Source organism: Schistocerca serialis, chromosome 4 (assembly GCF_023864345.2).
Source record: "Schistocerca serialis cubense isolate TAMUIC-IGC-003099 chromosome 4, iqSchSeri2.2, whole genome shotgun sequence".
Taxonomy (NCBI): domain Eukaryota; kingdom Metazoa; phylum Arthropoda; class Insecta; order Orthoptera; family Acrididae; genus Schistocerca; species Schistocerca serialis.
Genome location: NC_064641.1, coordinates 800526078 through 800553885, shown reverse-complemented (window position 1 = coordinate 800553885; position 27808 = coordinate 800526078). Strand labels below are relative to the sequence as shown.

At 41.6% G+C, this 27808-nt stretch overlaps 1 protein-coding gene across 1 annotated transcript in view; it reads right to left on the bottom strand.

Moving 5' to 3' along the window:
* The window catches only part of LOC126473391 (pyridine nucleotide-disulfide oxidoreductase domain-containing protein 2-like), a 169114-nt gene that overhangs the window by 83479 nt on the left and 57827 nt on the right, over positions 1–27808 (bottom strand). The window contains exons 5-6 of the mRNA XM_050100399.1: positions 24320–24488; positions 14235–14376 (exon numbers count right to left, since the gene is read on the bottom strand). Of these exons, the coding sequence (XP_049956356.1) occupies positions 14235–14376; positions 24320–24488 (311 nt within the window). The remainder of the gene's footprint in view (positions 1–14234; positions 14377–24319; positions 24489–27808) is intronic.

The window sequence follows — 27808 nt, the reverse complement described above, 5'->3', positions numbered from 1 at the left end:
TTAATGTTATCACCTGTCAAAAGCCTGAATAACCACCTTTTGCTGTCTGGACTGTTGCAAGATGGAGAGTCTATGAGGCTTTGGAAGTTACCCACAGGGATATGGAGCCATGCCAACTCCAATACTGTGGCCAACTGTTCTAGGTCTCTCTGTTGAGGATCCATGACACATACAGTGTGATTCAGGTGGTCCCACAGATTCTCGATTGGGTTTAAATCCAGAAAGTTTGGTGGCCAGGGGAGTATGGGGCTGTGTGATATGTTGCACTTTCCTACTGGTAGACACCACTGTTCCAACCTGCAGGTAAGGGTGGACATGGTTCCCAAGGATAGAAATGTACTTTTCTTGATCCATTGTGCCTTCTAGAATGACAAAATCATCTGTAACGCCATGAAAACATTCCTTAGGCTGTAAAATTCCATCCTTGACACTTCTGATGTTGCAACAAGCGTCTGACTGATGGAGCACAAAATGTAATTCATCTGTAAAGGCCACCTGTCACCACTCAGTAGATATCCAGTTGTGGTAATGGCATGCAAATCAAGCCTTCATCGGCAATGAACAGCAGTCAGCATGGGTGCACAAGCCAGGTGCCTGCTGAGGAAGCTCATACACAGCAACATTAGCAGAACAGTTGTTGAGACACTGTTGGTAGCCCCCTGGTTCATCTGGGCAGTCAGTTGCTCAACAGTTGCATGTCCATTCACCCATACATATCTCCATAGCCATCATTCACCCCTATCATCTATGGCTTGTGTTGCATCATGGTTGCTGCGGTGCTGGTTTTGGATAGTGCCATTTTGACGGGCATGGTATATTTTGCCAAGACAGTACATGAATAGTTTACAAACTTAGCCATTTTAGTAATGCTTCCACCCTTGACTTGAAAGTCAATGATCTTGTCCTTTTGGATGTCAGGTAAATCCATTTCCACATTATGATACTGACTGCACTGTTTTCCACATTGACCCTCACTGCTAGTGCTGTTAAATGCCATCTGTGATTGGTTATTGTATGTCAATGTGAAACATAGGTGGTAGTCACATTAATGTGACTGGATTGTGTAGTTAGAGCAATTACAAATACAGGGTTATTACAAATGATTAAAGCGATTTCACAGCTCTACAATAACTTTATTATTTGAGATATTTTCACAATGCTTTGCACACACATACAAAAACTCAAAAAGTTTTTTAGGCATTCACAAATGTTCGATATGTGCCCCTTTAGTGATTCGGCAGACATCAAGTCGATAATCAAGTTCCTCCCACACTCGGCGCAGCATGTCCCCATCAATGAGTTCAAAAGCATCGTTGATGCGAGCTCGCAGTTCTGGCACGTTTCTTGGTAGAGGAGGTTTAAACACTGAATCTTTCACATAACCCCACAGAAAGAAATCGCATGGGGTTAAGTCGGGAGAGCATGGAGGCCATGACATGAATTGCTGATCATGATCTCCACCACGACCGATCCATCAGTTTTCCAATCCTCTGTTTAATAAATGCCGAACATCATGATGGAAGTGCGGTGGAGCACCATCCTGTCGAAAGATGAAGTCGGCACTGTCGGTCTCCAGTTGTGGCATGAGCCAATTTTCCAGCATGACCAGATACACGTGTCCTGTACCGTTTTTTTTTGCAGAAGAAAAAAGGGCCGTAAACTTTAAACCGTGAGATTGCACAAAACACGTTAACTTTTGGTGAATTGCGAATTTGCTGCACGAATGCGTGAGGATTCTCTACCACCCAGTTTCGCACATTGTGTCTGTTCACTTCACCATTAAGAAAAAATGTTGCTTCATCACTGAAAACAAGTTTCGCACTGAACGCATCCTCTTCCATGAGATGTTGCAACCGCGCCAAAAATTCAAAGCGTTTGACTTTGTCATCGGGTGTCAGGGCTTGTAGCAATTGTAAACGGTAAGGCTTCTGCTTTAGCCTTTTCCATAATATTTTATAAACCGTCGGCTGTGGTACGTTTAGCTCCCCGCTTGCTTCATTCGTCGACTTCCGCAGGCTACGCGTGAAACTTGCCCGCACGCATTCAACCGTTTCTTCGCTCACTGCAGGCCGACCCATTGATTTCCCCTTACAGATGCATCGCCGAATGGAGTTAGCAGTTGGTGGATCTTTGTTGAACTTCGTCCTGAAGTGTCGTTGCACTGTTATGACTGAATGATGTGAGTGAATTTCAAGCACGACATACGCTTTCTCGGCTCCTGTCGCTATTTTGTCTCACTGCGCTCTCGAGCACTCTGGTGGCAGAAACCTGAAGTGCGGCTTCAGCCGAACAAAACTTTATGAGTTTTTCTACGTATCTGTAGTCTGTCGTGACCATATGTCAATTAATGGAGCTACAGTGAATTTATGAAATCGCTTCAATCATTTGTAATAGCCCTGTATTTCATTGATATTACAGTACAACACTTGGATTTTGTTTTATTTTGTGAGACATAAAACTTTTTCTATCTGCTTCAATATTTGGGCTTTCTTCTTTTCTTCATTTCATTTATTTTTTATTTTTTTACCTTCTGTTTTCATTTACCTCCACTATGAATAAGGAACAATTACAGTGGATACCAAGAGAAAGGGTGGATAACTTTTACCTTTCGATTCATATGTTGCAAACCACTGTGAAGAGCATGGCAGAGAGTCTCACCATTATACCACAGTTAGGGCTTCTTCCCGCTCCAATTGCAATGGAGAATAGAAAAATGAGTGCTTAAATATCTCTGTGCATGCTATAACTAGTCTCATTTTATATTCATGGTCATCAAGGAAGTGATACATAGGAGGTTGAAAAATATCTCGAAATTCTGGGATCAAAAATACATGTACCAGGAAAAGAGTTCCATTTAATACAGGGGGTTTGGTTTAATCAAGATGCACTACAAGCAATATTGCAGAAACCTGTAGTGGTTTCTTTTATTTTTTCCTCCCTGCCAGTCTTCTGACTGGTTTCATGCAGCCCACCGTAAGTGTTCTCCTGTGCCGATCTTTTCATCTCAGGCTAGCATTTTCAACCTACATCCTCAATGATTTGCTGGATGCATTCCACTTGCTGTCTTCCTCTTGGAGTTTCTGTTTTATATCCATACTCAAAGTTCATGACTGATCTACATCAGAAGCAGCCATGAGAATAATGAGAACAGGTTCACAACTAGATCACAAAGAAGATTAACACATACTAGAAGCAGACATCAATGAGCATACACTACATGAATCCCTGTGTGCAAAATTTGTAGGTGCTCTAATTACTAATTTTGTCTGTGCGCCTCTTTATAGTTCACACTACCTGCCAGCTGTGCCCCCTGATGGAACTAATGTCTATACAGGTCGGAATGCAAGGCTCCTCTGACCACTTGTGTCAGCAGGTGCCGACAGTTGCTATTTCCAGTTTAATGACTACAATGGCACAATCTGCGACCCCACAAACAACGTATCCGGCACCATTCCCTGCATATGATGATGCAGCAGTAGACTGTAATGCTTATCAAACATGCCTGTGGCAACATTTCCAGCATTTCGGGTAATAGACATAAACTTGTGCAAGGCCCTTTTTTTTTGGTCATGGATTTCACCTTGCATGTATCAGCTGCTGTGTCAGATCACCCCTTACAAGAACCTGCAAGCCTTTCTTTTGATTGGCTGTGTGAGTTACTTTCTACCTATCACTGTAAATGTATTCACATTATTGCTGCTCGTATGGAGTTTTATCACTGCCAAAATCAGCCAAAACAGTCATACAGAGCATGGGCAGAAGAACTACATGGACTTAACTGCCATTGTAATTTTGTGACAAGTGTTCATAAGGAATCTTATGCAGGTCAGGTGGTTCATGATGCAATCATACATTTTGCTTCTGACAGGGAAGTTTGAGAGTGGGCTCTAGAGTGCAAAAATCCTTCACTTACAGAAGTATTGAACATAAGTTAGTAATATGAAGTTTCATGGGTTGCAAGTAATCAGACAGAAGACTGGTCTGAAGTTAAAGAAATCAGTTCCTATCATCCCTCCCTGCCTTTAGGCAGTTTGCTAGGGAATGTAGATGCCTTTGCAGCAGTCCAGAGATATCTTGGCATTGTATAGGTCCTCATTGTCTGCGACAACAACTTCCCACAACACTTAAGTGTCACCTTCGTGCTCCACTGCCTTCATGCCCATATTGCTTCATTCGACACAAATGGACTGCATGTCCCAAGTGCTGGGCAATGTGTAATAGATGCCACAAGAAAGGACACAATACTTCTGTATGTAACTCCTTTCCAAATCTGAGTGAGGATGAGGCAAACATGACTGTGAACAGTGTATCAGCAGTGACGGTGTTGCATAGCAAGTTATATATTGAAGTACATGTGTTTAACAAACTGTTGAGAATGCAGATGGACATGGGTGCAGCAGAGACATTGGTGAATTCTCAGACTTATGTGGATTTGGGTTCTGCCCCCTCTGACTCCAGTGTCGGGTGAGTTATAAAAAACAACTGATTCTCATTCTTGGACAGTTTTCTGCACTTGTGACTTGCAAGGCTGTGGTTTGATCATTAACATTCCTAGTTGTGGACAATGCTTACACTGAAAATCTGTTTGGTTTGGATGCTTTTAACTGTTTGGAATCTCTATTGATGATGAAGTTCATTTGGTTTATGATAAAGTTCCATAACAACAGAATTTCAGGCTCATGATGCAATGAAACATTCTGCCTGCCACCCTTTTCTCTAGGCCCACGCCATACCATTAACTTTAGGGGATCAAGTAAAAGCAGAATTAGATCATTTTTGATCCTTAATGTTATTTGTGACTGGTAGAAGCCGACCTCAGGGAGGATCAGTTTGGATTCCAGAGAAATGTTGGAACACATGAGGCAATACTGACCCTAGGCCTTATCTCAGAAGATAAGTTAAGGAAAGGCAAACGTACATTTCTAGCATTTGTAGACTAAGGCAATAATGACCCTATGACTTATCTTAGAAGATAAGTTAAGGAAAGGCAAACCTACATTTCTGGCATTTGTAGACTTAGTGAAGGCTTTTGACAATGTTGACTGGAATACTCCCCTTCAAATTCTTAAGGTGGCAGGGTTCAAATACAGGGAGCAAAAGGCTATTTACAATTTGTATAGAAACCAGATGGCAGTAATAAGAGCCGAGGGCATGAAAGGGGAGCATTGGTTGGGAAGGGAGTGAGTCAGGGTTGTATCCCCAATGTTATTCAATCAGTATACTGACCAAGCAGTAAAGGAAACTAAAGAAAAATTTGGAGTAGGTATTAAAATCCAGGGAGAAGAAATATAAACTTTATGGTCTGCTGATGACACTGTAATTCTGTCAGAGACAGTAAAACACCTGGAAGAGCAGTTGAACAGAATAGATCGGGTCCTGAAAGGAGGATATAACAAAAACAAAACAAGGATAATGGAATGTAGTCAAATTAAAGTAGGTGATGCTGAGGGAATCAGAGTAGGAAATGAGACACTTAAAGTAGTACATAAGTTTTGCTATTTGGTGAGCAAAATAACTGATTATGGTCGATGTCGAGAGGATATAAAATGTAGACTGGCAATGGCAAGGAAAACGTTTCTGAAGAAGAGAAGTAAGGGTCAGAAAGTCATTTCTGAAAGTATTTGTGTGGAGTGTAGCCATGTATGGAGGTGAAACATGGATGATAACTAGTTTAGACAAGAAGAGAATAGAAGCTTTCAAAATGTGGTGCTACAGAAGAATGCTGAAGATTAGATGGGTAGATCACATAACTAATGAGGAGGTATTGAATAGAATTGGAGAGAACAGAAATTCGTAGCGCAACTTGACTAGAAGAAGGGATCAGTTGGTAGGGCATATTCTGAGGCATCAAGGGATCACCAGTTTAATATTGGAGGGCAACGTGGAGGGTAAAAATAGTAGAGGGAGACCAAGAGATGAATACACTAAACAGATTCAGAAGGATGTAGGTTGCAGTAAGTACTGGGAGATGAAGAAGCTTGCACAGGATAGAGTAGCATGGAGGACTGCATCAAACCAGTCTCTGGACTGAAGACCACCACCACCACCACTACAACAACAACAACAACAACAATGTTATTTGCCCTTTTTCTTCCAGTGAATGGTCAAACCACTGGAGATAGAAAAAAAATACCAGTAAGATACACTTCTGCTGTGATTAAAAAAAAAATCTATTAATGCACAGTCAGTTATTGATACTGTACCCATTCTTTGCTGTGCCCTGACGAGCTGCTAGAAAAATTATTGAGACGGGGGTGGGGGCTATAATTTTTCAAAGATTTATTTGGCAAAGGCATATTTTGAGCTGTGTTTGATGAGGAATCTAAAAGCCTTCTAGTTATCAATACCCCATTTGGTCGTTATGAATATCAGTGTTTGCCTTTTGGTGTAGCAAGCGCACCAGCTATTTTTCAGTGATTTTTAGAGCAACTTGTTGCATCGGTTCCAGACTGCATCAACTATTTAGATGACACAGTAATGTCTGGTGCCTCTATGAAGGAACACGTGCAGTTCCTTCATGCTCTGTTTTCAGTCTTATAGTCTACAGGTTTAACTTGCAATTTGGACAAGACACAGTTTTTTCAACTATCCATTATTTATTTGGGTTTTGAAGTGTTGCTTGCTGCATACTACCACAAATTCATATTGGATGCTGCTACTGTGAGACAACCACTCCAAGCATTATTACGTTAAGGTGTTCCTTCCCATTGGTCCTCAGCTTGTGACTGGGCATTAATGTAGTTGAAATCTTAGCTGCAGTCATCCTCTTGCTTGGTCCCTCTTCAGCCAGGCCAGCACATGTGTTAGCAATGGATGCGTCTCAGTTTGGCTTAGGTGCCACACTTGCTCATAAGTATGCGAATGGATCTGAACACCCTATTCCATATGCCTCCAGATCTTTGAATTCAGTGCAACAGTATTAATCTCAGATAGAGAGAGAGAGACTTTTCTTATTATGTACGCTATAAAAAAATTCATGTTTTTCTATATGGGCCTAAATTTCAGTTGACGACAAACTCAAACCACTGGCATCTATTTTTAGCTCTTTGGCATCCTTGCCATACAAAGTCACACATTGCTTACAGTGGTGGGCTCTTTTCTTGTTGTGATACAGTTATGAGAAACATTTTTGACCTATGGGACAATAGGCAAATGCTGACACCTTATTGCATTTGCTGACTGTTCGGGATCCAAAGTCTGACAAAGAGGAATTACTATCGCTTCATTTAGACATGGAAGCTCAAAATGTTGTTTATGGTTTTCCTATTACTAGCACTAAAATTGCAACCACTGATCCTGTTCTAAGTAAAGTTGTTTCTTTGGTGCAGCATGGTTGACTAGACAAACCTCTGGGCCATGCTTCTGATTCTTTGAGAAATTATTTTACACCATTTGAACCACTGGGGTGCATCATGTACAAAAGCATTAGCATGCAGACATGTTTTTTGTCCAGGTATTGATGGGGAAATAGCACAAGTTCTTGCCACTCATCAGGCAGCTCTTTGTGCTTCTTTGTCACCATGGCCAGATCCTCAGCAGCCTTGGGAACAAATTCATGTAGATTTTGAGGGGCCGTTTTCGAATTTCTACTGACTTGTTGTAACTGATGCTTATTCTAAGTTCCCGTAGGTGGTGTGTTGTCTGTCTGCTTCAACAGAAGCAACCATTTCAATTTTGTCAAAAATTATTACAATGGAAGGTCTTCCATACAAGCTAGTTATAGGTAACAACCTCAGTTCATATCTCAGGAAATGGAAGGTCTTCCATACAAGCTAGTTATGGGTAACAACCTCAGTTCATACCTCAGGAATCTGAAAATCTTTATAAAAAAAAGTGGTGTTCACCATGTAATGGCTCCTCCTTTCCACTCTCAATCAAATGGGGAAGCAAAATAACTAGTATGAACATTTAAGACTCAGATGAAAAAATATGTTTTAGATGTATCACTGGAAGTAGCTTTTGACTGGACACTCAGTTCTTATAGGTTCATCCCTGTTGGTGATAAGAGTCCAGTAGAGTTGTTGCGTGGTTGTCAGCCCCAGACTCTGCCACATCTGGCTTGGCTGATGCCAAGCCTTCTGCCCAGATACCAGGCTATCTGCTGGCAACGGCGCCAGGCGCCACAACACTTCTATCGTGGCACAGCTGTCTGGGCTCACAGTTATGGCTGTCGGGGTAATTGAGTGCACTCATGGCTGTTGCCTCTGCGTCATCCACATGGTTGAGAGGAGGGCATCATGATAGATAGACCAGCTATGACCTCTGCCACTTCCACACCCTTCGTCCACCTGGCCATCTCCTTCGTCATGGCTAATGCCCTTGCCTTCTCTGCTGCCAGTGCTGATATCTTCACAACTGTCTCCTCTCATGCTCTCATGTAGGTGACCCCTTCAGCTGTGGAAGGTGGGGGGGGGGGGGGGGGGGGGGCACAGCAGGACCCCATGTCCCAAGCTGTCACAGATGGTGCCTCTGCCCCTGCCACCCCCATTGCAGTCCGTGCCACCTATTCCACCTCCTTCACCACAACCTCCATGGGATGTGGACCGTAAGCTGTGTCAGTAATGCCTGTCATACCATATGGCCTCTCACAGGGTGACAGGTGCCGAACCTGTCTGTGCTGACACCACTTCCGACCCCACACACCAGTGGCAGCATGTCACATGATTCAACAACCTATGTCAACCACAGAAGAAATAGAAATGAGCAGCACATTGTTCACTTTTTTGCAAGGGAAGGAGAGTGCTGTAACTAGCAATTTTGTGTGTGGGGCTCTTCATACACTCCTGGAAATGGAAAAAAGAACACATTGACACCGGTGTGTCAAACCCACCATACTTGCTCCGGACACTGCGAGAGGGCTGTACAAGCAATGATCACACGCATGGCACAGCGGACACACCAGGAACCACGGTGTTGGCCGTCGAATGGCGCTAGCTGCGCAGCATTTGTGCACCGCCGCCGTCAGTGTCAGCCAGTTTGCCGTGGCATACGGAGCTCCATCGCAGTCTTTAACACTGGTAGCATGCCGCGACAGCGTGGACGTGAACCGTATGTGCAGTTGACGGACTTTGAGCAAGGGCGTATAGTGGGCATGCGGGAGGCCAGGTGGACGTACCACCGAACTGCTCAACACGTGGGGTGTGAGGTCTCCACAGTACATCGATGTTGTCGCCAGTGGTCGGCGGAAGGTGCACGTGCCCGTCAACCTGGGACCGGACCGCAGCGACGCACGGATGCACGCCAAGACCGTAGGATCCTACGCAGTGCCGTAGGGGACCGCACCGCCACTTCCCAGCAAATTAGGGACACTGTTGCTCCTGGGGTATCAGCGAGGACCATTCGCAACCGTCTCCATGAAGCTGGGCTATGGTCCCGCACACCGTTAGGCCGTCTTCCGCTCACGCCCCAACATCGTGCAGCCCGCCTCCAGTGGTGTCGCGACAGGCGTGAATGGAGGGACGAATGGAGATGTGTCGTCTTCAGCGATGTGAGTCGCTTCTGCCTTGGTGCCAATGATGGTCGTATGCGTGTTTGGCGCCGTGCAGGTGAGCGCCACAATCAGGACTGCATACGACCGAGGCACACAGGGCCAACACCCGGCATCATGGTGTGGGGAGCGATCTCCTACACTGGCCGTACACCACTGGTGATCGTCGAGGGGACACTGAATAGTGCACGGTACATCCAAACCGTCATCGAACCCATCGTTCTACCATTCCTAGACCGGCAAGGGAACTTGCTGTTCCAACAGGACAATGCACGTCCGCATGTATCCCGTGCCACCCAACGTGCTCTAGAAGGTGTAAGTCAACTACCCTGGCCAGCAAGATCTCCGGATCTGTCCCCCATTGAGCATGTTTGGGACTGGATGAAGCGTCGTCTCACACGGTCTGCACGTCCAGCACGAAAGTTGGTCCAACTGAGGCGCCAGGTGGAAATGGCATGGCAAGCCATTCCACAGGACTACATCCAGCATCTCTACGATCGTCTCCATGGGAGAATAGCAGCCTGCATTGCTGCAAAAGGTGGATATACACTGTACTAGTGCCGACATTGTGCATGCTCTGTTGCCTGTGTCTATGTGCCTGTGGTTCTGTCAGTGTGATCATGTGATGTATCTGACCCCAGGAATGTGTCAATAAAGTTTCCCCTTCCTGGGACAATGAATTCACGGTGTTCTTATTTCAGTTTCCAGGAGTGTAGTTTGTCCATGAAATTTGTATGTGATTCAGCCACTAGAGGCCATCTGGCCTGCTAATATGACAGCAATTGTGTGCCACAGCCTGCCGGCTGCTCTCCCCTATTGGAACTAATGTTTATATAGGACAGAGTCCATGGCTCTGTCACCCACTCATGTATTGTTAATTGTCTTCCATGTGTGTGTACTGCTTGCGAAATAAATTACAGTGTTCTTGCGTTAGAACAGTAGGCATCCAGGTGGATAATAGACTGAGGAGGCACCAGCAAATGGTGATAAGTTTATCAAAAAGCTCAAATCTACCTGCCAAAAAATGGAAAAATCCAGGATGGAATGTAACAATATAATGAAAATGATAGTTGCTACTCACTATATAGCGAAGATGCTGAATCACAGAAAGGCACAACAACAAGACAGTCAGAAAGTTAGCTTTCGGCCAGCGAGGCCTTTGTCAAAAATAGACAGCACACACACACACACACAAACACACACACACACACACACACACACACACACACACACACACTCATGCAAATGCAATTCACACAAACGACCACAGTCCCTGACAGCTGGAGCCAGACTGTGAACAGCAACGCAGTATGGGAGAGGCAACTGGGTGGAGGTTAGGAGGAGGCTGGGGCAGGGAGGGGGAGGGATAGCAGGGTAGTGGTGGGGGACTGTAAAGTACTGCTGGGAGTGTGCAAAGGAGGTGGAGAGTAAGACAACTAGGTGCAGTCAGGAGGTTAGACAGTGGGCAGGGAAGAGAGAGGGGGGAGGAGGGGGGAGGAGAGGGTTAGCAGAAAAGGAAAGAAGTAAAAAGACTGGGTGCATTGGTGGAATGAGTGCTGTGTAGTGCTGGAATGGGCATGGGCTAGATGAGTAAGGAAAGTGACTAATGAAGGTTAATCATTGTTCTTACCCATCTAGCCCATTCCCATTCCAATCACTAACAAAGATTAGGTATTGTTTTTATCCATCTAGCCCATTCCCATTCCAGCACTACAGAGTCCTCATTCCACCAATGCACCCTGTCTTCTTTACTTCTCTCTTTCTCCACTCTCTTCCACTCTCTGTCTAACCTCCTGACTGCACCCAGCTGCCCTACTCTCCACCTTATCCCTGCACACTCCTAGCAGCACTTTCCTGTCCCCCACCCCTACTCTGCTATTCCTCCCCCTCTCCACCCCAGCCTCCTCGTTACTCTCACGTGGTTGTCTCCTCCATAATGTGCTGCTCCCCACAGTCTGGCTCCAACTCCAGAGACTGTGTGTGAGTTGTGTTTGCACATGTGTGTGTGTGTGTGTGTGTGTGTGTGTGTGTGTGTGTGTGTGTGTGTGCTGTCTATTTTTGACAAAGGCCTTTCCAACAGTCTTTTTCTATCCTTTTCATTATATTGTCCAACCTACCTACTATGCACTTAGAAATATCTCTCATTATACTGATATATAGGCAGGATTTCTGGCATTATTTGCATATTTTCACTCAGTAATATGGCATATTCTTCTTGTAAAATATAGCTAAAAAATGTTTACTCCACAGACATATACAGTAAGAATGTTACATGGAGTTTAGATCTAAACATCTTGCTAAAACTGTTTCAGGGATTATATGTGTCTCATACTTTATTCCAATACATTTATGCCCATATATTTTTGTTATAAATATTGATGTGAATATAATAAAAATATGGGATTCACAACCACAGCACTAAAAGCAAAAATTATTTCCATATAGCCCATTCGTTCCTGTTTGGCCAACAGCCTTGCTTCATTGAATATACCAGTTCCTGTCATATCAACAATGTTAAACTATGCCAGGCATGGGCAGCAGTCGGATGGGTAACCACCCAGGTACATCTTGTGCTGTTGCCAATTTTCCATTTGTCTTTCCAGCAAAGGGGAGGTGGGCTCGTGGCATAAAATTCCTGATCACCAGATTTTGCACCAATTTCCTGGATTAAATTCCAAACTTCCTTACAGTGTCTCACTGAATGAGGGCATATGATACTGTCAATGGTGAACTATCCATCGATTGGGGATGTCAAGCTTGGTGGTCTCATTGGTGCTATTTGAGAGGAAAAGGCCATGTGTGTGCACTAGGTTTCACCCTCTCCCTTCTGTCATCATTGCACACTGCAAATGTGTCACTGCAGTATGTACAAACACAAACAAACACACACACACACACACACACACACACACACACACACAAAATTACAGTAACCTACTCAGATCAGATAACAAACCTCACACTACTTTGTGAAGGAAAGATGCTAGTGTGCACAAGACTTAGGAAAGACCTTTCCAATTAGGTGCCTGATCCTGTCCCTTGGTGGTTTCCAGCCAATCATGCTATCTGACTTTACTGTTTTATCCCTGTCTGTGGTTGAAAAATAAGTTACATTCTGGTACAAAAATCTTTAAGAAGGTGCCAGAAGACGACACCACATAGGGAATTGTAAATCCCCAAATAATCAAAACAAGAGTATAGTTTATTATCTGCTTGTTCTATAACTTAATAGAATTTATAGTCACAGTAGACACTAACATTCACATCAAATGAGTTTTAACTTTACCAGTACCTAGACAGCAGCTAGTAATCTGTGTAAAGTTGCCTATATGTTGCTGTTGAAATATTAGATAAAAACAGCAGTTTTATGATGTTAAAGAAAGACTAGCGGGTTTTTCAAAGTAATTATAGGCCATTACAATTGTTGGTATAATACATTAGATAGTGTGAAGGTGACTTTTTTTTCACATACTGCTAAAAGAAGACTACAAGGTAAACAAAGTTTACATGATTTTCAAACTGCTGGTGCATGCTGGTTTCCTTCAATCAAAAAATTAGCAAAAACGAAGGTAGACACCATTCACCTGTAATGGATTGATGTGCAGCACATGGACACATTGAATAGTACAGTGGCTTTTGAGCTACAGCTGTGTTTTCAGTTTAAGTACACACAACCACATAGACATTGAAATACACTTGCTTGTGACTGAAGTGATCCTCACTCCTTATGGGTGGGTGTGCAGGCTAACAGATGTGAGAGGAAGGAAATGTGTCTACTTATCTACTTAGAAGGGGTAAAATGTTAGGGCAACAAAAAGACACAGAGAGAGAGAAAGAGAGAGAGAGGGGGGGGGGGGGGCTGCAGGAGGGAAGGGGCCACAGAAAGAGATATATCACAAGGTCTAGATAGTGGACAAATGGGGTGCAAAATTAGAAGAGACAAAAGGGTGAGGTTAGGTGTTTGGAGAGGGTACAGGCTGAGGTTTAGTTTGGGAAGGCTGCAAGAACTAAGCATATACTGGAGGGACAATTGTCACCTGCATAATCCAGAGGAGATGGTCCAGGATGGAAACAAACAAATCACGCAAGATAGGTACTGAAGCAGCTTTTGAAGTCAGTGGTGAGGTGTACAACATTTTTAGTGGCTATGTGGTTAGCCTCAGTTTGGTAGAGGTGTACATGATGTGGCTGTTTCATTTATGTTTCTACATTTTGTGAGATAGGAAAATACTGTTACTTCACTGCAGTAGGAAGGGGTTACCTTAAGGTAAGAAATAATTAGAAAATCTTGAATAACTGACAGACCATCATTAGTAGATCATGCCATAATAGAACAATCAATGAAGAAATTGAAGAAGACACTGATAAATTTAATTTGGGAAATAGGACTAAACCAAATATTGCTTTACTAATGGAAACCAGGTAAGAGAGATAAAAAACACCTGAAATATTTAATAACCATATTTCTCCAATAGAAAATTCATATTCTGACTGCATTAGTATGATTCAGTTCTTAAAAATTATTAGAGAAAGAAAAAGAAAGTGTTATCATTTAGTGTAGATGATACATTTGATTTTCAGAGAAAACATTATCACTGAAGTTGTTGCATACCAGATAGAACATGCAAGAATATTTCTAGGTCAAAATTTCATAACATCTACCATTATATAGAATAATACAGAAAACTAAAAAAAATTATAAAAGCATTCTAAGAAATTATCAGTGTGTTAATGCACTACATAGTACCTGAGAAGTAAAGATTTCAGCACCATATGACTTTGCTGCAGATGCCAGTGACTCTGAGACAGCTCCCATGCCCCCTCTTGGGTAGCCCCAAGCACCAATTTTCCCATTCACTTGGCCAAGCATGTGATGAATCAAAACATACCTAGCAATAATAAAATGCTTATAATTCATTGCAAGAATAAAATTCAACTGTAAGATGTTCTTGATATATGGAAAGGTATCAGAGACAATTATACATATTTAAGAGATAAAATATAAATAAAAAGCCTTCAAAATTTGAAATCAAGTAAAAAGTACGTTTAGACAGAAAATGGTTCCATTTAATCAAGTATGGAAAGAACAACTAAAATGCAAAATAAATTTTAGACTTTCAGAAAGCTGCTGAAGCATATTTTCTATTTAAATGCACATGAAATAAGTAAATAAAAGATGTTGAAAAATATTTAAGATGAAATATATTTTGGCTCTTGCTGAGAGAAGATAAAGATATGTGAGGTGTATGGGAACAATTACACATTCCATTCATATGTTGTAAAATGTATACCTTTCTCAACTCACAGGTATTGTCTCTTTTTCAGCACTAACTTTCAGCTTTTAGCAAGTTTTATCTGTTATTTCTCTTCAGCAAGATTCTGTATTGAATATTCAAGAAAAATGAATGACTTTTAGCAACAGTTAGTTCAAGTTTTGTGGAATGATAATGAGCATCTGATGTAACTGAAAGAGAGTGCAGACAGTTACAACTGTTAAGAAGGCCCACATGAAGAATGCGCAACATACACAGTCATTGAAATGAAAATTTCTTGGTTTCCAGAAGGCTTTCAATGGAGTTCCACAGTTGTGCAGACTAGAAAACAAGCATAAATACTCATGATTTTGAAGTAGTTTTTGCATAACACATCTTCATAAGGAAGTGTTTTTATCACTTTAGACGAAAAGCCTCCCAGGAGGTGTGTGACTGCCTTTGGCAGTAAATGGTAATACATATGTCATGGAGACCAAAATAATTTTTTTATTCAATCATGACATGCTTCAGGAGAATTCCATCATCAAATCTGTAGTATTAAACATATAATACAAGATAAGATATTAAAACGCATACACTGCAATGACGCAGTGAAGTTGAAAAATGTACAAAATCGATACAAAGTATCTTGTCATTTTCTATTCTGTTCAATAATACCATCTGTGCCCAAACTCACACAGGCAGGTGACCATGGTACAAGGTAAACAGTTTTGCCAGTAGGTGGCATTAGTGACAGTAGTGCTTATCACATCTGGCATAACGATTATATGAAAAAGCTTATTAAAAATGTACACCTATTATATAACTTACACATGTATGTAGATGATAGTAAAGCACTCACATTGTACTAATAAGGCCACAGCTGCCACATTCCATACTAAATTTTGAACACAGGAAGTGACGGAAATTGAAATAGCTCAGTAAATAAATTTTAACAAAAAATCCTAGAAGTAATATATGACCAGATAAAAATTACAACTAGCTCAATAAATATAAAACTTACAAATGTGGAAGGAAGGGGTTGGGGACAATTATTATGATTACAGAAAAACACCATCAATTTATGGTTTAGTAGTAGGTAATGCTTGTAACATCAAGCTTGGTCATTACAGATACACTACAAAAATTGCCAATAATTGCAGATAACTTTTGTAGCATAATTGTAATAACAGAGCTTGATGATATAAGCATTACCTACCACTTGGCCTTAAACTGGATAGGTTACTTGTAATCATAATAAGTGCCACTGCTTCCTTCCTCCACAATTTGTAGTTTTATTAAATAAAAATTCAGTATCTCAAATGTTATCGTAGGATTTCAGCCTTGTCCGGTTTTGCTATTTGTTCCTCTGCTACCTTCATTATTTTGTTTCTCATCTTCTATTTTAGTCCCTTTCCCTGTTTCAGTCAATATTTGCCTAACATCCCCTACCAAATTCTCAAGAACCTCTGGGTGTTTCAACTTATCCAAGTCCGTTCGCATTAATTTCCTATCTTTCGGGAAATTCTTCATATTTAATCTGCAGTACAGACCAATAAAATACGGTCAGTGTGTGCATCTGCCTGTACATGTTTTGTAGTTTAAAACTTGGTTCCGAAATTTCTGTTAAATCAGTATATTTATCTTAAATCTTCAAGTGAATCCATGTCCATTCCACATATTCAACCTTCTTTCATGGTTCTTATGACAATGGTAGCAATGATTAAGTAATGGTCTGTGTAAAATTCGACCAGACTGCTACCCCTTTCATTTTTTTCTCCCAGTGTATGTCCTACTACGATTTTTCTGTCTGTTCCTTTCCCTACCTTCAAATTTCAGTCATCTACCATATTTAATTTTCATCTCCCTTAACTATCTGAATAATTTCTTTTATCTCATCATCTTTCAATAGCTTCATCATATACAGAGTAAGGTGACATATAAACTTGTACTATTGTTGTGGGTGTTTGCTTCATATCTATCCTGGCTATGATAATGTGTACACTGTGGTCCTCCTAGTAGTTCACCTGTATTCTTATTTTCTTGAGCATTGATGACCTACTCCTGCAGTATCCACATTTGATTTTGTATTTTTAATCTTATACTCACCCCACCAGAAGTCCTGTTCTTCATGCCACCAGACTTCACTAATTCCCACTACACACATTCATTAGCCAGAATGATCTACTATCAATATAAACCTGTCCAAGCGATAGCAGCATCACCTGGTGAGGAATTACTGTAGTGAGACACACACACACATGGTGCATGTAGTATCAGTGAGCGTGCTGCCTGTGTGTAGAACAGGCAAAGTGTGTGATCTACCTGAGTTTGACCGAGGGCAGATTGTGATGGCCCAGAACCTTGAGATGAGCCTTTCAGAAACTGCAAAACTTGTCAAGTGTTTGGGGAGTGCTGTGGTGAGTTTGTTCAAAACACGATGAAACCAAAGTGAAATCATGTCCTGACATCATGAGATTGAGCAGCCACCCCTCATTGCAGATGCTGGATGTTGTAAGCTGGGCAGACTGGTAAAAGAGGACAAGTGGTGAACTGTGGTGTTCCCAACATCAGACTTTAATGCTGGGCAGAGTATAGTTGTGTCTGAACACAAAGTGCATCAAACACTCCTAACAATGGGTCTCTGCATCTGATGACAAGTACACGTGCCAATGTTAATGCCAGCAGTTATGACTGAAATGGGTGCATGACCATTGGCACTGGATGTTGGCACAGCAGCAGAGCATCACGTGATATAATGAATCATGATACCTTCTTCATCACACTGATGAGAGGGTGCGAATCATACAGAGGAACAGCTCCTTCACACCTGTACTGCGGGATGGAAACAAGCTGGCGGCAGCTCCATTATGCTCTGGAGAACATTCATGTGAGCATCCAGGAAACCAGTGGAGCTCGTGCAAGGCATCATGAGAGTACACAGGTTGCAGACCACATACACCCCTTCATGATGATCACATTTCCCCACAGCAGTGGCATTTTTCAGCAAGATAATGCAAAATGACATTGAGGCCAGGAGTGTGGTGGAGTGGTTCAAGGAGCACAGTGGTGAGTGCGAGTTGATGTGCTGGCCCCCCAGCTCACCAGATCTGAACCTGATTGAACACATCTGGGATGTGATCAAATGTAGTGTCAGATGTCATTGCCCCTCTCCTTGGCATTTATGGGAATTAGGTGACTTGTGTGTGCAGACTTGGTGCCATCTCCCTCCAGCGATTTAACAAGGACTTATGGCTTCATTGCCATGATGGATCACCACTATTATTCATGCCAAAGGTGGATATAATGGCTATTAGGTTGGTGGTCATAATGTTCTGGCTGAGTAGTGTATATCTAACTTCAACCTATCCATTTCTTTTTTTTAAATTCCCTAACCTACTTATATGATTACCCTGATGATAACATCCACCTGAGTAGACCCTGCTTGGAGATCCAACAAGAGAGACTATTTTACCTTCTTAATACACTTAAAAAAAGATCATAACTTCAGAAAAATTGGATGATTTATTGAAGAGAAAGAGCTTCACAAATTGAGCAAGTCAGTAATGCATTAATCCACCTCTGATCTCTATGCAAGCAGTTATTGGGCTTGATACTGATTGATAGAGTTGTTACATATCCTTCTGAGGGATATCATGCCAAATTCTGTCCGAGTTATGTGTTAGATCTTCAAAATCTTGATGTGCGGAGGGTCCTGCCCATAACATTCCAAACATTCTTAACTGGACAGAGATCCAACAGCTTTGCTGGCCAAGGTAAAGTTTGGCAAGTGCGAAGACAAGCAGTAGAAACTCTTGCCATGTGTGAGTGGGCATTATCTTGTTGAAATGTAAGGCCAGGATGGCTTGCCATGAAGGGCAACAAAATGCAGCATAGGATATCTGGAGATGTTCCAGACAGCAGTGGGATACCAATATGAGTGTTGTCTGCCATATGGCCCAACAACCAGGTGTGATGGTCTGGGGTGTCATTTCTTTTCATAACAGGACCTCTTTGGGTGCCATCCAAGGCAACCTTATAGCACAGTGATATGTTGAAGATACTCTATGCCTCATTTTATTGCCCCAGGTGGACTAACACATTACTGACTTGCTCAATTTTTGAAGCACTTTCTTTTGAAAAAATCATTCAATTTTTCTAAAATTGTAATTGTTTGTCTCTACATTTTTTTGTCTTCAAGTGTATTTTTTATCAATAAACATAATTAAATAAGCCACATGGTAGAGCTGCATGGTCTCTGCTATTATAGAAAAATCTGTTGCCCATCATCAGAAACCATATGTTAGTCTGCTATCTTCACAAATAGCCCTTCATCGTGATTGCACCTATGGTAAGGCCATCTCTATCATTGAGGCACGCAAGTCAGCCTACCAAGGAAAGGTCCATTGTACATGTTGGTAGGAGAAGAGGAGTTACTTTTTCTTCAGGTTGGGTAGGGGGACGGAAGGGGCAAGGGGAATATTGCTCCTTGTCCTACAGACCAACTATTCTGATGCAGCTTTTATCTAACACTTCAAACAAAGTATTTAAGTAACTCCATATAGGACATTATCAGTTGTCTATATATTGGAAGCCAAGATCTATCCATTATAAATATCAGGATTAATTGGAATTTACATTCCTGAGAACAAATATTCTGATGAGTTGTGGGAATGACTAATGAGTTATTCATTTATGTTTTTGAATATTACAGGATTTTTAGTTTCCTGCCTTACATCCACCAGCAACCTGTTATTGACTTTTGCACCACAGTATAAAACTCCATTCCGACACTTTGAGAGTTATGCTTAGTCAATATGAAAATTATTTTTAGTTTCAGCACTGTAGTTGTGAGCTACATGGTTCATCACAGATTTGCTCTTGTTGTTAACCACAAATAGCATTACAGATTATAATATATATGTATTAGCACAAAAGTGTAAGAATTCATAGGTAACTGTGGTAGCTTCTGTTAAGACGTTTGGTTGTCAACTAAACACAATATACTCATATCTAAAAACAAAGATGATGTGACTTACCAAACGAAAGTGCTGGCATGTTGATAGACACACAAAAAAACACAAACATACACACAAAATTCAAGCTTTCGCAACCAACGGTTGCTTCATCAGGAAAGATGGAAGGAGAGGGAAAGACAAAAGGATGTGGGTTTTAAGGGAGAGGGTAAGGAGTCATTCCAATCCCGGGAGTGGAAAGACTTACCCTAGGGGGAAAAAAGGACAGGTATACACTCGCGCATACACACACACATATCCTTCCGCACATACACAGACACAAGCAGACATTGCAGAAAGAAAATGTCCCCATATTGCCAAGCTATATTGTAGGAACTTTTTGGTGTGAAAGGGATGACAGCTGTCAAAATGCTGGTAGTATTGGTAGTTGGTGGGTCTCGTGTGGACAGAGGTGTGAATGAAGCCATCAGAGTGTAGGAGTTCAACATCTAGGAAGATGCCACACTGGGTTGAGGAGGACCATGTGAGGTGGATGGGAAAGGTGTTGAGGCTGTGATGGAATGAAGATGGGTGTTTTGGCTCTGAGTCCAGATCATGAAGATACCATCAATGAACCAGAGCCAGGCTAGGGGTATGGTTTTGGGAGGCTAGGAAGTTCTCTAGATATCCTATAGAAAGGTTGGCATAGGAGGGCGCCATGTGGGTGACCATGGCTGTGCCATAGATTTGTTTATATACCTTCCCTTCAAAGGAGAAGTAGTTGTGGCTTTGGATAAAGTTAGTAAAACAAATACGAACAAAGAGATAGAGGGGCTGGCCAGTACTTACCTCAGCTCAATACAGCCGATAGATGCACAGTACAGAACAGAAAATTTACATTCCTAGCTTTCGGAACTTTGTTCCTTCATAGTGGGTAACTAGTGGGTAGGGAAATTAAATAACTGAAATCAAAATAGTAATACTAAGAAGGAATAAAACAAGGAAAAGGCCTCACAATGGCTTCCATAGACCTACTCCCTCCACCTGAGCCACATACCCCTACCTTCTACCTATTACCTAAAATCCACAAAGAGGACCATCCTGGCCGTCCAATTGTGGCAGGCTTCAAAGCCCCAACAGAATGTATCTCAGCTCTGGTAGACCAACACTTCCAACCTATCACCTGGAGACTCCCATCCTACATCAAAGACACAAATCGCTTCCTAGAACGCCGCAAATCCATTCCCACTCCCCTCCCACCTGAAATCTTTGTCACCATAGATGCTACATCCCTTTACACAAACATCCCACATACCCATGGTCTCTCTGCCATTGAACACTACCTCTCCCAACACCCACCCGATGATCTTCCAAAAACCTCGTTCCTTATCACACTTACCAACTTCATCCTCACCCATAATTACTTCACTTTTGAAGGCCAGACCTACAAACAAATCAGGGGAACGGCCATGGGAACCAGGATGGCTCTGTCCTATGCCAACCTCTTCATGGGCCACATGGAGGAGGCTTTCCTGAAGACCCAACAGCTGCTTCCCCTGGCCTGGTATAGGTTTATAGATGACATCTTTGTGGTCTGGACTCATGGTGAAGAAACACTCCTTAATTTCCTCCATAACCTCAACTCCTTTTCGAATCTGAATTTCACCTGGTCCTTCTTCAAAACCCTAGCCACCTTCCTGCATGTTGACCTTCATCTTGTTGAAGCTCACATCCACACCTCTGTTCACATCAAACCCACAAACAAACAACAGTACCTTCACTTTGATAGCTGCCATCCATTCCACATCAAACACTCCCTTTGCTACAGCCTAGGTATTCATGGCAATCCAGTGACGAATCCCTCAACAATTACACCAATAACCTGACCAGTGCTTTCCTATCCCGCAACTATCCTGCAGTCCTTGTCCACAAACAGATCTCCAGAGCAATGCATTCCTCCCCATCCAACAACAATGTTCCTACCCCCAGACCATACAGAAGCATCCCCCTTGTCACCCAATATTATCCTGGCCTCGAATACATCAACAAATTACTCCGCCAGGGATATGACTTTCTCAAGTCAAGCCCTGAAATGAGATCATCCCTTGACAATATTATCCCCACACCAACCAGAGTTGCCTTTCGTCACCCCCCTAACCTCCATAACATCCTTGTCAAACCCTACAATATCTCCAGACCACCTTCTCTACCCAGCAGTTTCTACCCCTGTAACTGACCCCACTGCAAAACCTGCCCCATACAGCCCCCCACAACCACCTGCTCCAGTCCTGCTACTGGTAAAACATGCACAATTCAAGGCAGGGCCACATGTGAAACAACACATGTCATTTATCAGCTGACATGCCTGCACTGCACAGCCTTTTACATTGGTATGACGACAACCAAACTGGCTGAGCGCATGAATGGGCACAGACGAACTGTCCACCTAGGAGACGTCCAATACCCAGTAGCAGAGCATGCCGTCCATAATAATTCTAGGGACCTAGGAACCTGCTACAATGTACGTGCCATTTGGCTTCTCCCACCCAACACCAGTCCCTCGGAACTGCGGAGATGGAAACTTGCACTCCAACACATCCTTTCATCCCGCCATCCCCCTGGACTGAACCTATGTTAACCAACCTCAGTCCCATTTACTCTTCAGTCTTCTCTTTTTCCCCTCTCCTCTTTATCCATTCACGCATCTTTTCATCCTACATAGTTGTGTTTATCTTTATACTATATACCTCTCTACTTCTGTATGCATCCTCTTTGGTTTGAAGCTGGCACAGTACTTAACAGTAGAATATCTTTGGCTTCCCTCTGACAACCATGCCTCCATCCTTGCTACCCTCCCTGTTTTCCTTTCCCGGTTGCTTCATAACCTGGGTTGTGAGTAACTGAATCCACTTTCCCTTCTTCCCTTTTTTCCCCTCTCTCCTCCCTGATGAAGGAACGAAGTTCTGAAAGCTAGGAATGTAATTTTTCTGTTCTGTATTGTGAATCTATCACCTATATTGAGCTGAGGTAAGTACTGCTCAGCCCCTCTATCTCTTTGTTAGTATTTGTTTCACTACTTAATATGAGATTTTCCATTAATCATTTAGATAAAGTTATTAAGAAGCACAAGGACTGAGGTATTGGGTTTGTAGTCTGAAGGATGTTGGGAAAGATAGTGTTCAATAGCTATAATATCATGGGCGTGAGGGATGTCAGTGTGGCGTCAACAGTGATGAGTAGGGATCCAGGAGGTACAGGGGTGGGGATGATGGAGAGCCAGTGAAGGAAGTAGTTCTTGTCTTTGACAGGGGAGGCTAGATTACAGACAATTGATTGGAGGTGTTTGTCAATGAGGGCTGAAATTCTTTCAGTGGGGGCACAATAACCAGCCACAATGGGGCATCTGAGATTGTTGGGTTTGTGGATTTTAGGGAGCCTGTAGAAGGTGAGTGTGCAGGATGTCATAGGGGTGAGGAGGGAAATGGATTTAGGGGAGATTTTCTGGCAAGGTCCTATGGCTCTCAGCAGGGATTGGGGTTTGTGTTGGATTTCAGGGATGGGGTCGCTCTGGCAGAGTTTATAGGTGGGGGAGTCAGATAATTGATGGAGAACTTCTGCTAGGTAGTCGTTGTGATTCACAACAACAGTGGTGGAATCTTTGTCTGCAGACAGGATGTAGGTCAGGATTTGGTTTGAGGTTGTGTATCAGTGTTGTTTCTTTTACTGAAATGTTGGAGTTCTGAAGAAGGAACCTGGAGAAGGATGGTGAGGTTAAGTTGGAGGTAAGGGATTCCTGGATGGTGACCAACTGGTGGTTAGTTGGGCGGGAGTAGGATCACAGTTGGATGGTGGTATGAATTTAAAGTGGCAGGGTTCAATATTGGAATTAGGGTAGTTTTGGTTGAAGGGATTAGTGGCAAAGAAGTGCTTCCATTGCAGGGATCGGAGGATGTGGCTGAAAGCTTTATGTGTAAGACTGTTCCATTATTCCCCTGGCAGGGTTTGGGCCCTTTATCAATATACTTGTGCCATCACTAAACATTAAAGGTTCTGAAAAATCTCCAACATACCAGATACATAATTTCTGTAGACTAAGCACAGAGTGGAACACTCACCAAATCTTGCAGAACACCACTTATATGTTCCCCCACTCTGGGTTTACCTTATTTCCTTGTGACCATAAATTTTCTTTTGTTAAGATAAGTCTTCATTCATGGAAAGGAGAAGACCCCATACCATTTTAATTTTTATAACAGAATTTTATGATTTACACAATCCGATGCCTTGGCAAGATTACAGAAAATGTTAATAGGATGATTTTCTTGTTGACTTCTAGTAGAAATCCACAATTTGTGTACCATGGATGGCATATTGCATGAGCTTCTATACTTGTACAAGAAATATTTTGTCTGTACCTAACAGAAGAACTCTCTATCTTGCAAATAGAAATAATGGTGTAAGATACACACTGTGATATAAGCTGAAGAAACAACGTTACACATAATCATGTTCATCCTTTAGGTTTGTGCCATTTACTGTCAATTATAACTTTTATGCATAGTTTGTTTGTATCAGTTAATATGACCATTATCATTAATGTATTAAATACATGAAAAGGTTCTCACCCACTTCCAGGTGTATGTGGACCAACCATTGATCCAATAAGAGAATCAGTTGCCAAAGTTGCTTTCAGAGGCTCTGATTCAAACCAGCGGGACAAAATTTTACCAGCAGGAGCTGTCATGAAGTCCCATAGAGCAGGAAAGTCATTGGCAGATGACAGAAGTTGTCTTCCTGAAGCAATGATCAAAATAACATAATTAATGTTTTTAGATAAATGAACTATAATATTTTCATACTACATAAAAAATTCTGTCAGGCTCATTCAGAGAATGGAAGATTTGACTGTAAAAATTAGTGGAGATGCTGAGTCACAGATATGCACAACAAAAAGACTCACACAATTATAGCTTTTGGTCATTAAGGCCTTCGTCAACAACAGACACACATACACATACAACTGCAGTCTCAGGCAGCTGAAACCACAGTTGCCTGAGACTGAAATCATGTGTGTGAGTTGCGTTTGAATGAGTGTGTGTGTGTGTACAAGTATGCATCTCATTTGTTGACGAAGGCCTTCATGGCCGAAAGCTATAATTCTGCGAGTCTTTTAGTTGTGGCTATCTGAGACTCAGCATCTCCGCTATAAGGTGAGTAGCAACCTTCCTTTTCATAATATTGTTACATTCTATCCTGGATTTTCCATTGTTTGACTATAACAATTCTTTTAGATAATGCTTAATTCTTCACTTGTATCAGTGATACAAAAGACAAAACTACCAAGAAGAGTCAGTAAAAATGCAGTTCTCGTTGTAAGAAATCTTTCAGAGTTCTTTGAAATGAATGTTAAGATTGAGTATTAGCAATGTTTGCAAGAGAAAATAAATGTGAAATTACCATCAAAAGAAACAGAAATAAGTGGCACAGGGATACATAAATTTAGAGTCAATAAAAATTATTTTCTTAGGAGAAAGAAAACAGAAGAAAAGAACATGAAATACAGGTGTTGTAAGGGAGGAAGCACCATTCAAAACCCAGTATTGGTAGATCATACATTCTGAGGGAACTTTTCTTCCCTTCATCATATGTATATAAAATCTTTTCTCTTGTGAATGGGCATAACTGATTGGATAATTGTCTCAAGGGATTACTATTCTGAAACTGTCACATGTGTAAAACTGAAACCTTTGGAATGACAATACAACAGACAGCAGAATACATTACTCCAAAAGGCATCACGATGTGGCTAAGAACAACTGTGTCATTACGTTTTACAGTTAATAGAATGGAGTAATGGAAAGTAGCAGAAATGAGAACAGCGAGAAACTTAACAATGGAAACTCCAGGTAGGAATATCAACATGTAGGAAAAGACAGATTGCTACTTCTGATCCAAGGTGCTGGAGTTGGTGGTCATGTGCACGTGAGGTATGCTTGGTTTTGTGTGTGTGTGTGTGTGTGTGTGTGTGTGTGTGTGTGTGTGTGTGTGTGTGTGTGTGTGTATGTGTGTGTGAGTGGTGCCTGTGTGCATCTCTTTTACTGATGAAGGCTGTAGCCAAAAGCTGTATTTGAGTGTCTTTTATTTGTGCTTGTCTGCAACTTGACATGTCTTCTTCATAGTAAGTAGCAATCTGTCTTTTCCTACATTGTTAATATCAGTATTTATGGTCATGAAGCAGATGGAGTTAAGGAATCCTACTACCTAGGCAGCAAAATAACAAATGACAGATGGAAGAAGGAGGACATCAAAAGCAGACTAATGCTGCCAAAAAGGGCATTTCTGGCCAAGAGAAATCTGCTAGTATCAGACATAGGCCTTAATTTGTGGAATAAATTTCTGAGACTGTACATTTGGAACACAGCACTGTATGGTAGTGAAAGGAGGACTGTGGGAAGACCAGTACAGAAGAAGAATTGAAGCATTTGAGACCTGGTACCATAGACAAATGGTGAAAATTAGGTGGACTGATAAAGTAGGAAATGAGGTGTTTCTGTGTAGAATCGGAGAGGAAAGGAATATGTGGAAAACACTGCCAAGTAGAAGAGACAGGATGATAAGATATCTGTCAAGACATCAGGGAATAACTAACATGGTAAAAGAGAGAGCTGTAGAGAGTAAAAACTGTAGAGGAAGACAGGATTGGAATACATCCAGCAAATAATTGAATTGAGGATGAAGGTTGCAAGTGCTACTCTAAGATGAAGAGGTTGGCACAGGAGAGGAATTTGTGATGGTCCATACCAAACCAGTAAGCAGATTAAATTTTTTTAGTAATTTTCTGGTTGCCATTTGTTGATTCATAAGCGTAAGGATAGGATTCCAATACAATTTAATTTATCCTGTAGCATGGTCAGGATACACAAAAATAGAGTATATGAAATGTGGTAAGATGAATGTTAGTACTATACTGCCATTTTAGTACAGTCACCTTTAGAAAGAGAGTCCGAAAAAGAGTCTAGTTCAATGCTTGGTTTGTGAAAGAATCAAGTTTGGTAAAATGAGCAAGGTGGAGGAAATGGAAAGTAATGTGAAATCTTTTTCATGGTTGTGGATATTGTCAAGCTCTTAAAGTAGAATATTCATCAGCTGTAGATACTTGTAAATAGTATAGAAATTGTGTATAGGGATTTCAAGAACTTCAGATAGCCCCTTTTGTTTTTGAAAGAAGATGAAGAATTTGATCATTTATTAACACTGAATACACCAACAAATGTTTTAATTTGTCCTGAATGTGTGGGTCTATGGTGCAACAAACGTACCTACCATTTCACAACACTGCATGGATACTGTATTACAAAATTTTCCTAATGTAATGAAGCTCTTCAGTGGCATATAGAGATTTGCAAAGAGATTCCTTGAAATCTTCATCTATATATATAAGCATACTCCACAAGCCATCTTACGGTGTGCAGCTGAGGGTACCTTGCACCACTACCAGCCATTTCCTTTCCTGTTCCTGTTGCAAATAGGATGAAGGAAGAGTGACTGTCTGTATGCCTCTGTACAATCCTTAATTTCTTTGATCTTATCTTCATGGTCCTTACATGAACTATATATTGGCGGGAGTAAAATCATTCTGCAGTCATCTTCAAATGTGAGCTCTTTAAATTTTCTTAATTGTTTTCCTCGAAAAGAATGTTGCCTTCCTTCCATGGATTCCCAAGTGAGTTCCTTAAGCATCTCTGTAACACTTTTATGTTGTCTGAACCTACCAGCAACAAATCTGGCAGCCCACCTCTGAATTGCTTGAGTGTCTTCCTTTAACCCGACATGGTGAGAATCCCAAGCTCTTGAGCAGTACCTAAGAAATACTAACACTAGCATCTTATATGTGGTCTCCTTTAAAATTAACCACACTTTCCTAAAATTCTCCCAATAAACTGAATTCAACCATCTGCCTTCCCTACTACAATCTTCAAATGCTCATTCCACATCATATCACTTTGCAATATTATGCCTAGATATTTAATCAGCTTGACTGTGTCAAGTAGCACTCAACTAATGCTGTAGTCAAATGTCACATGACTTTTTTTCCTGTTCATTTGAATTAACTC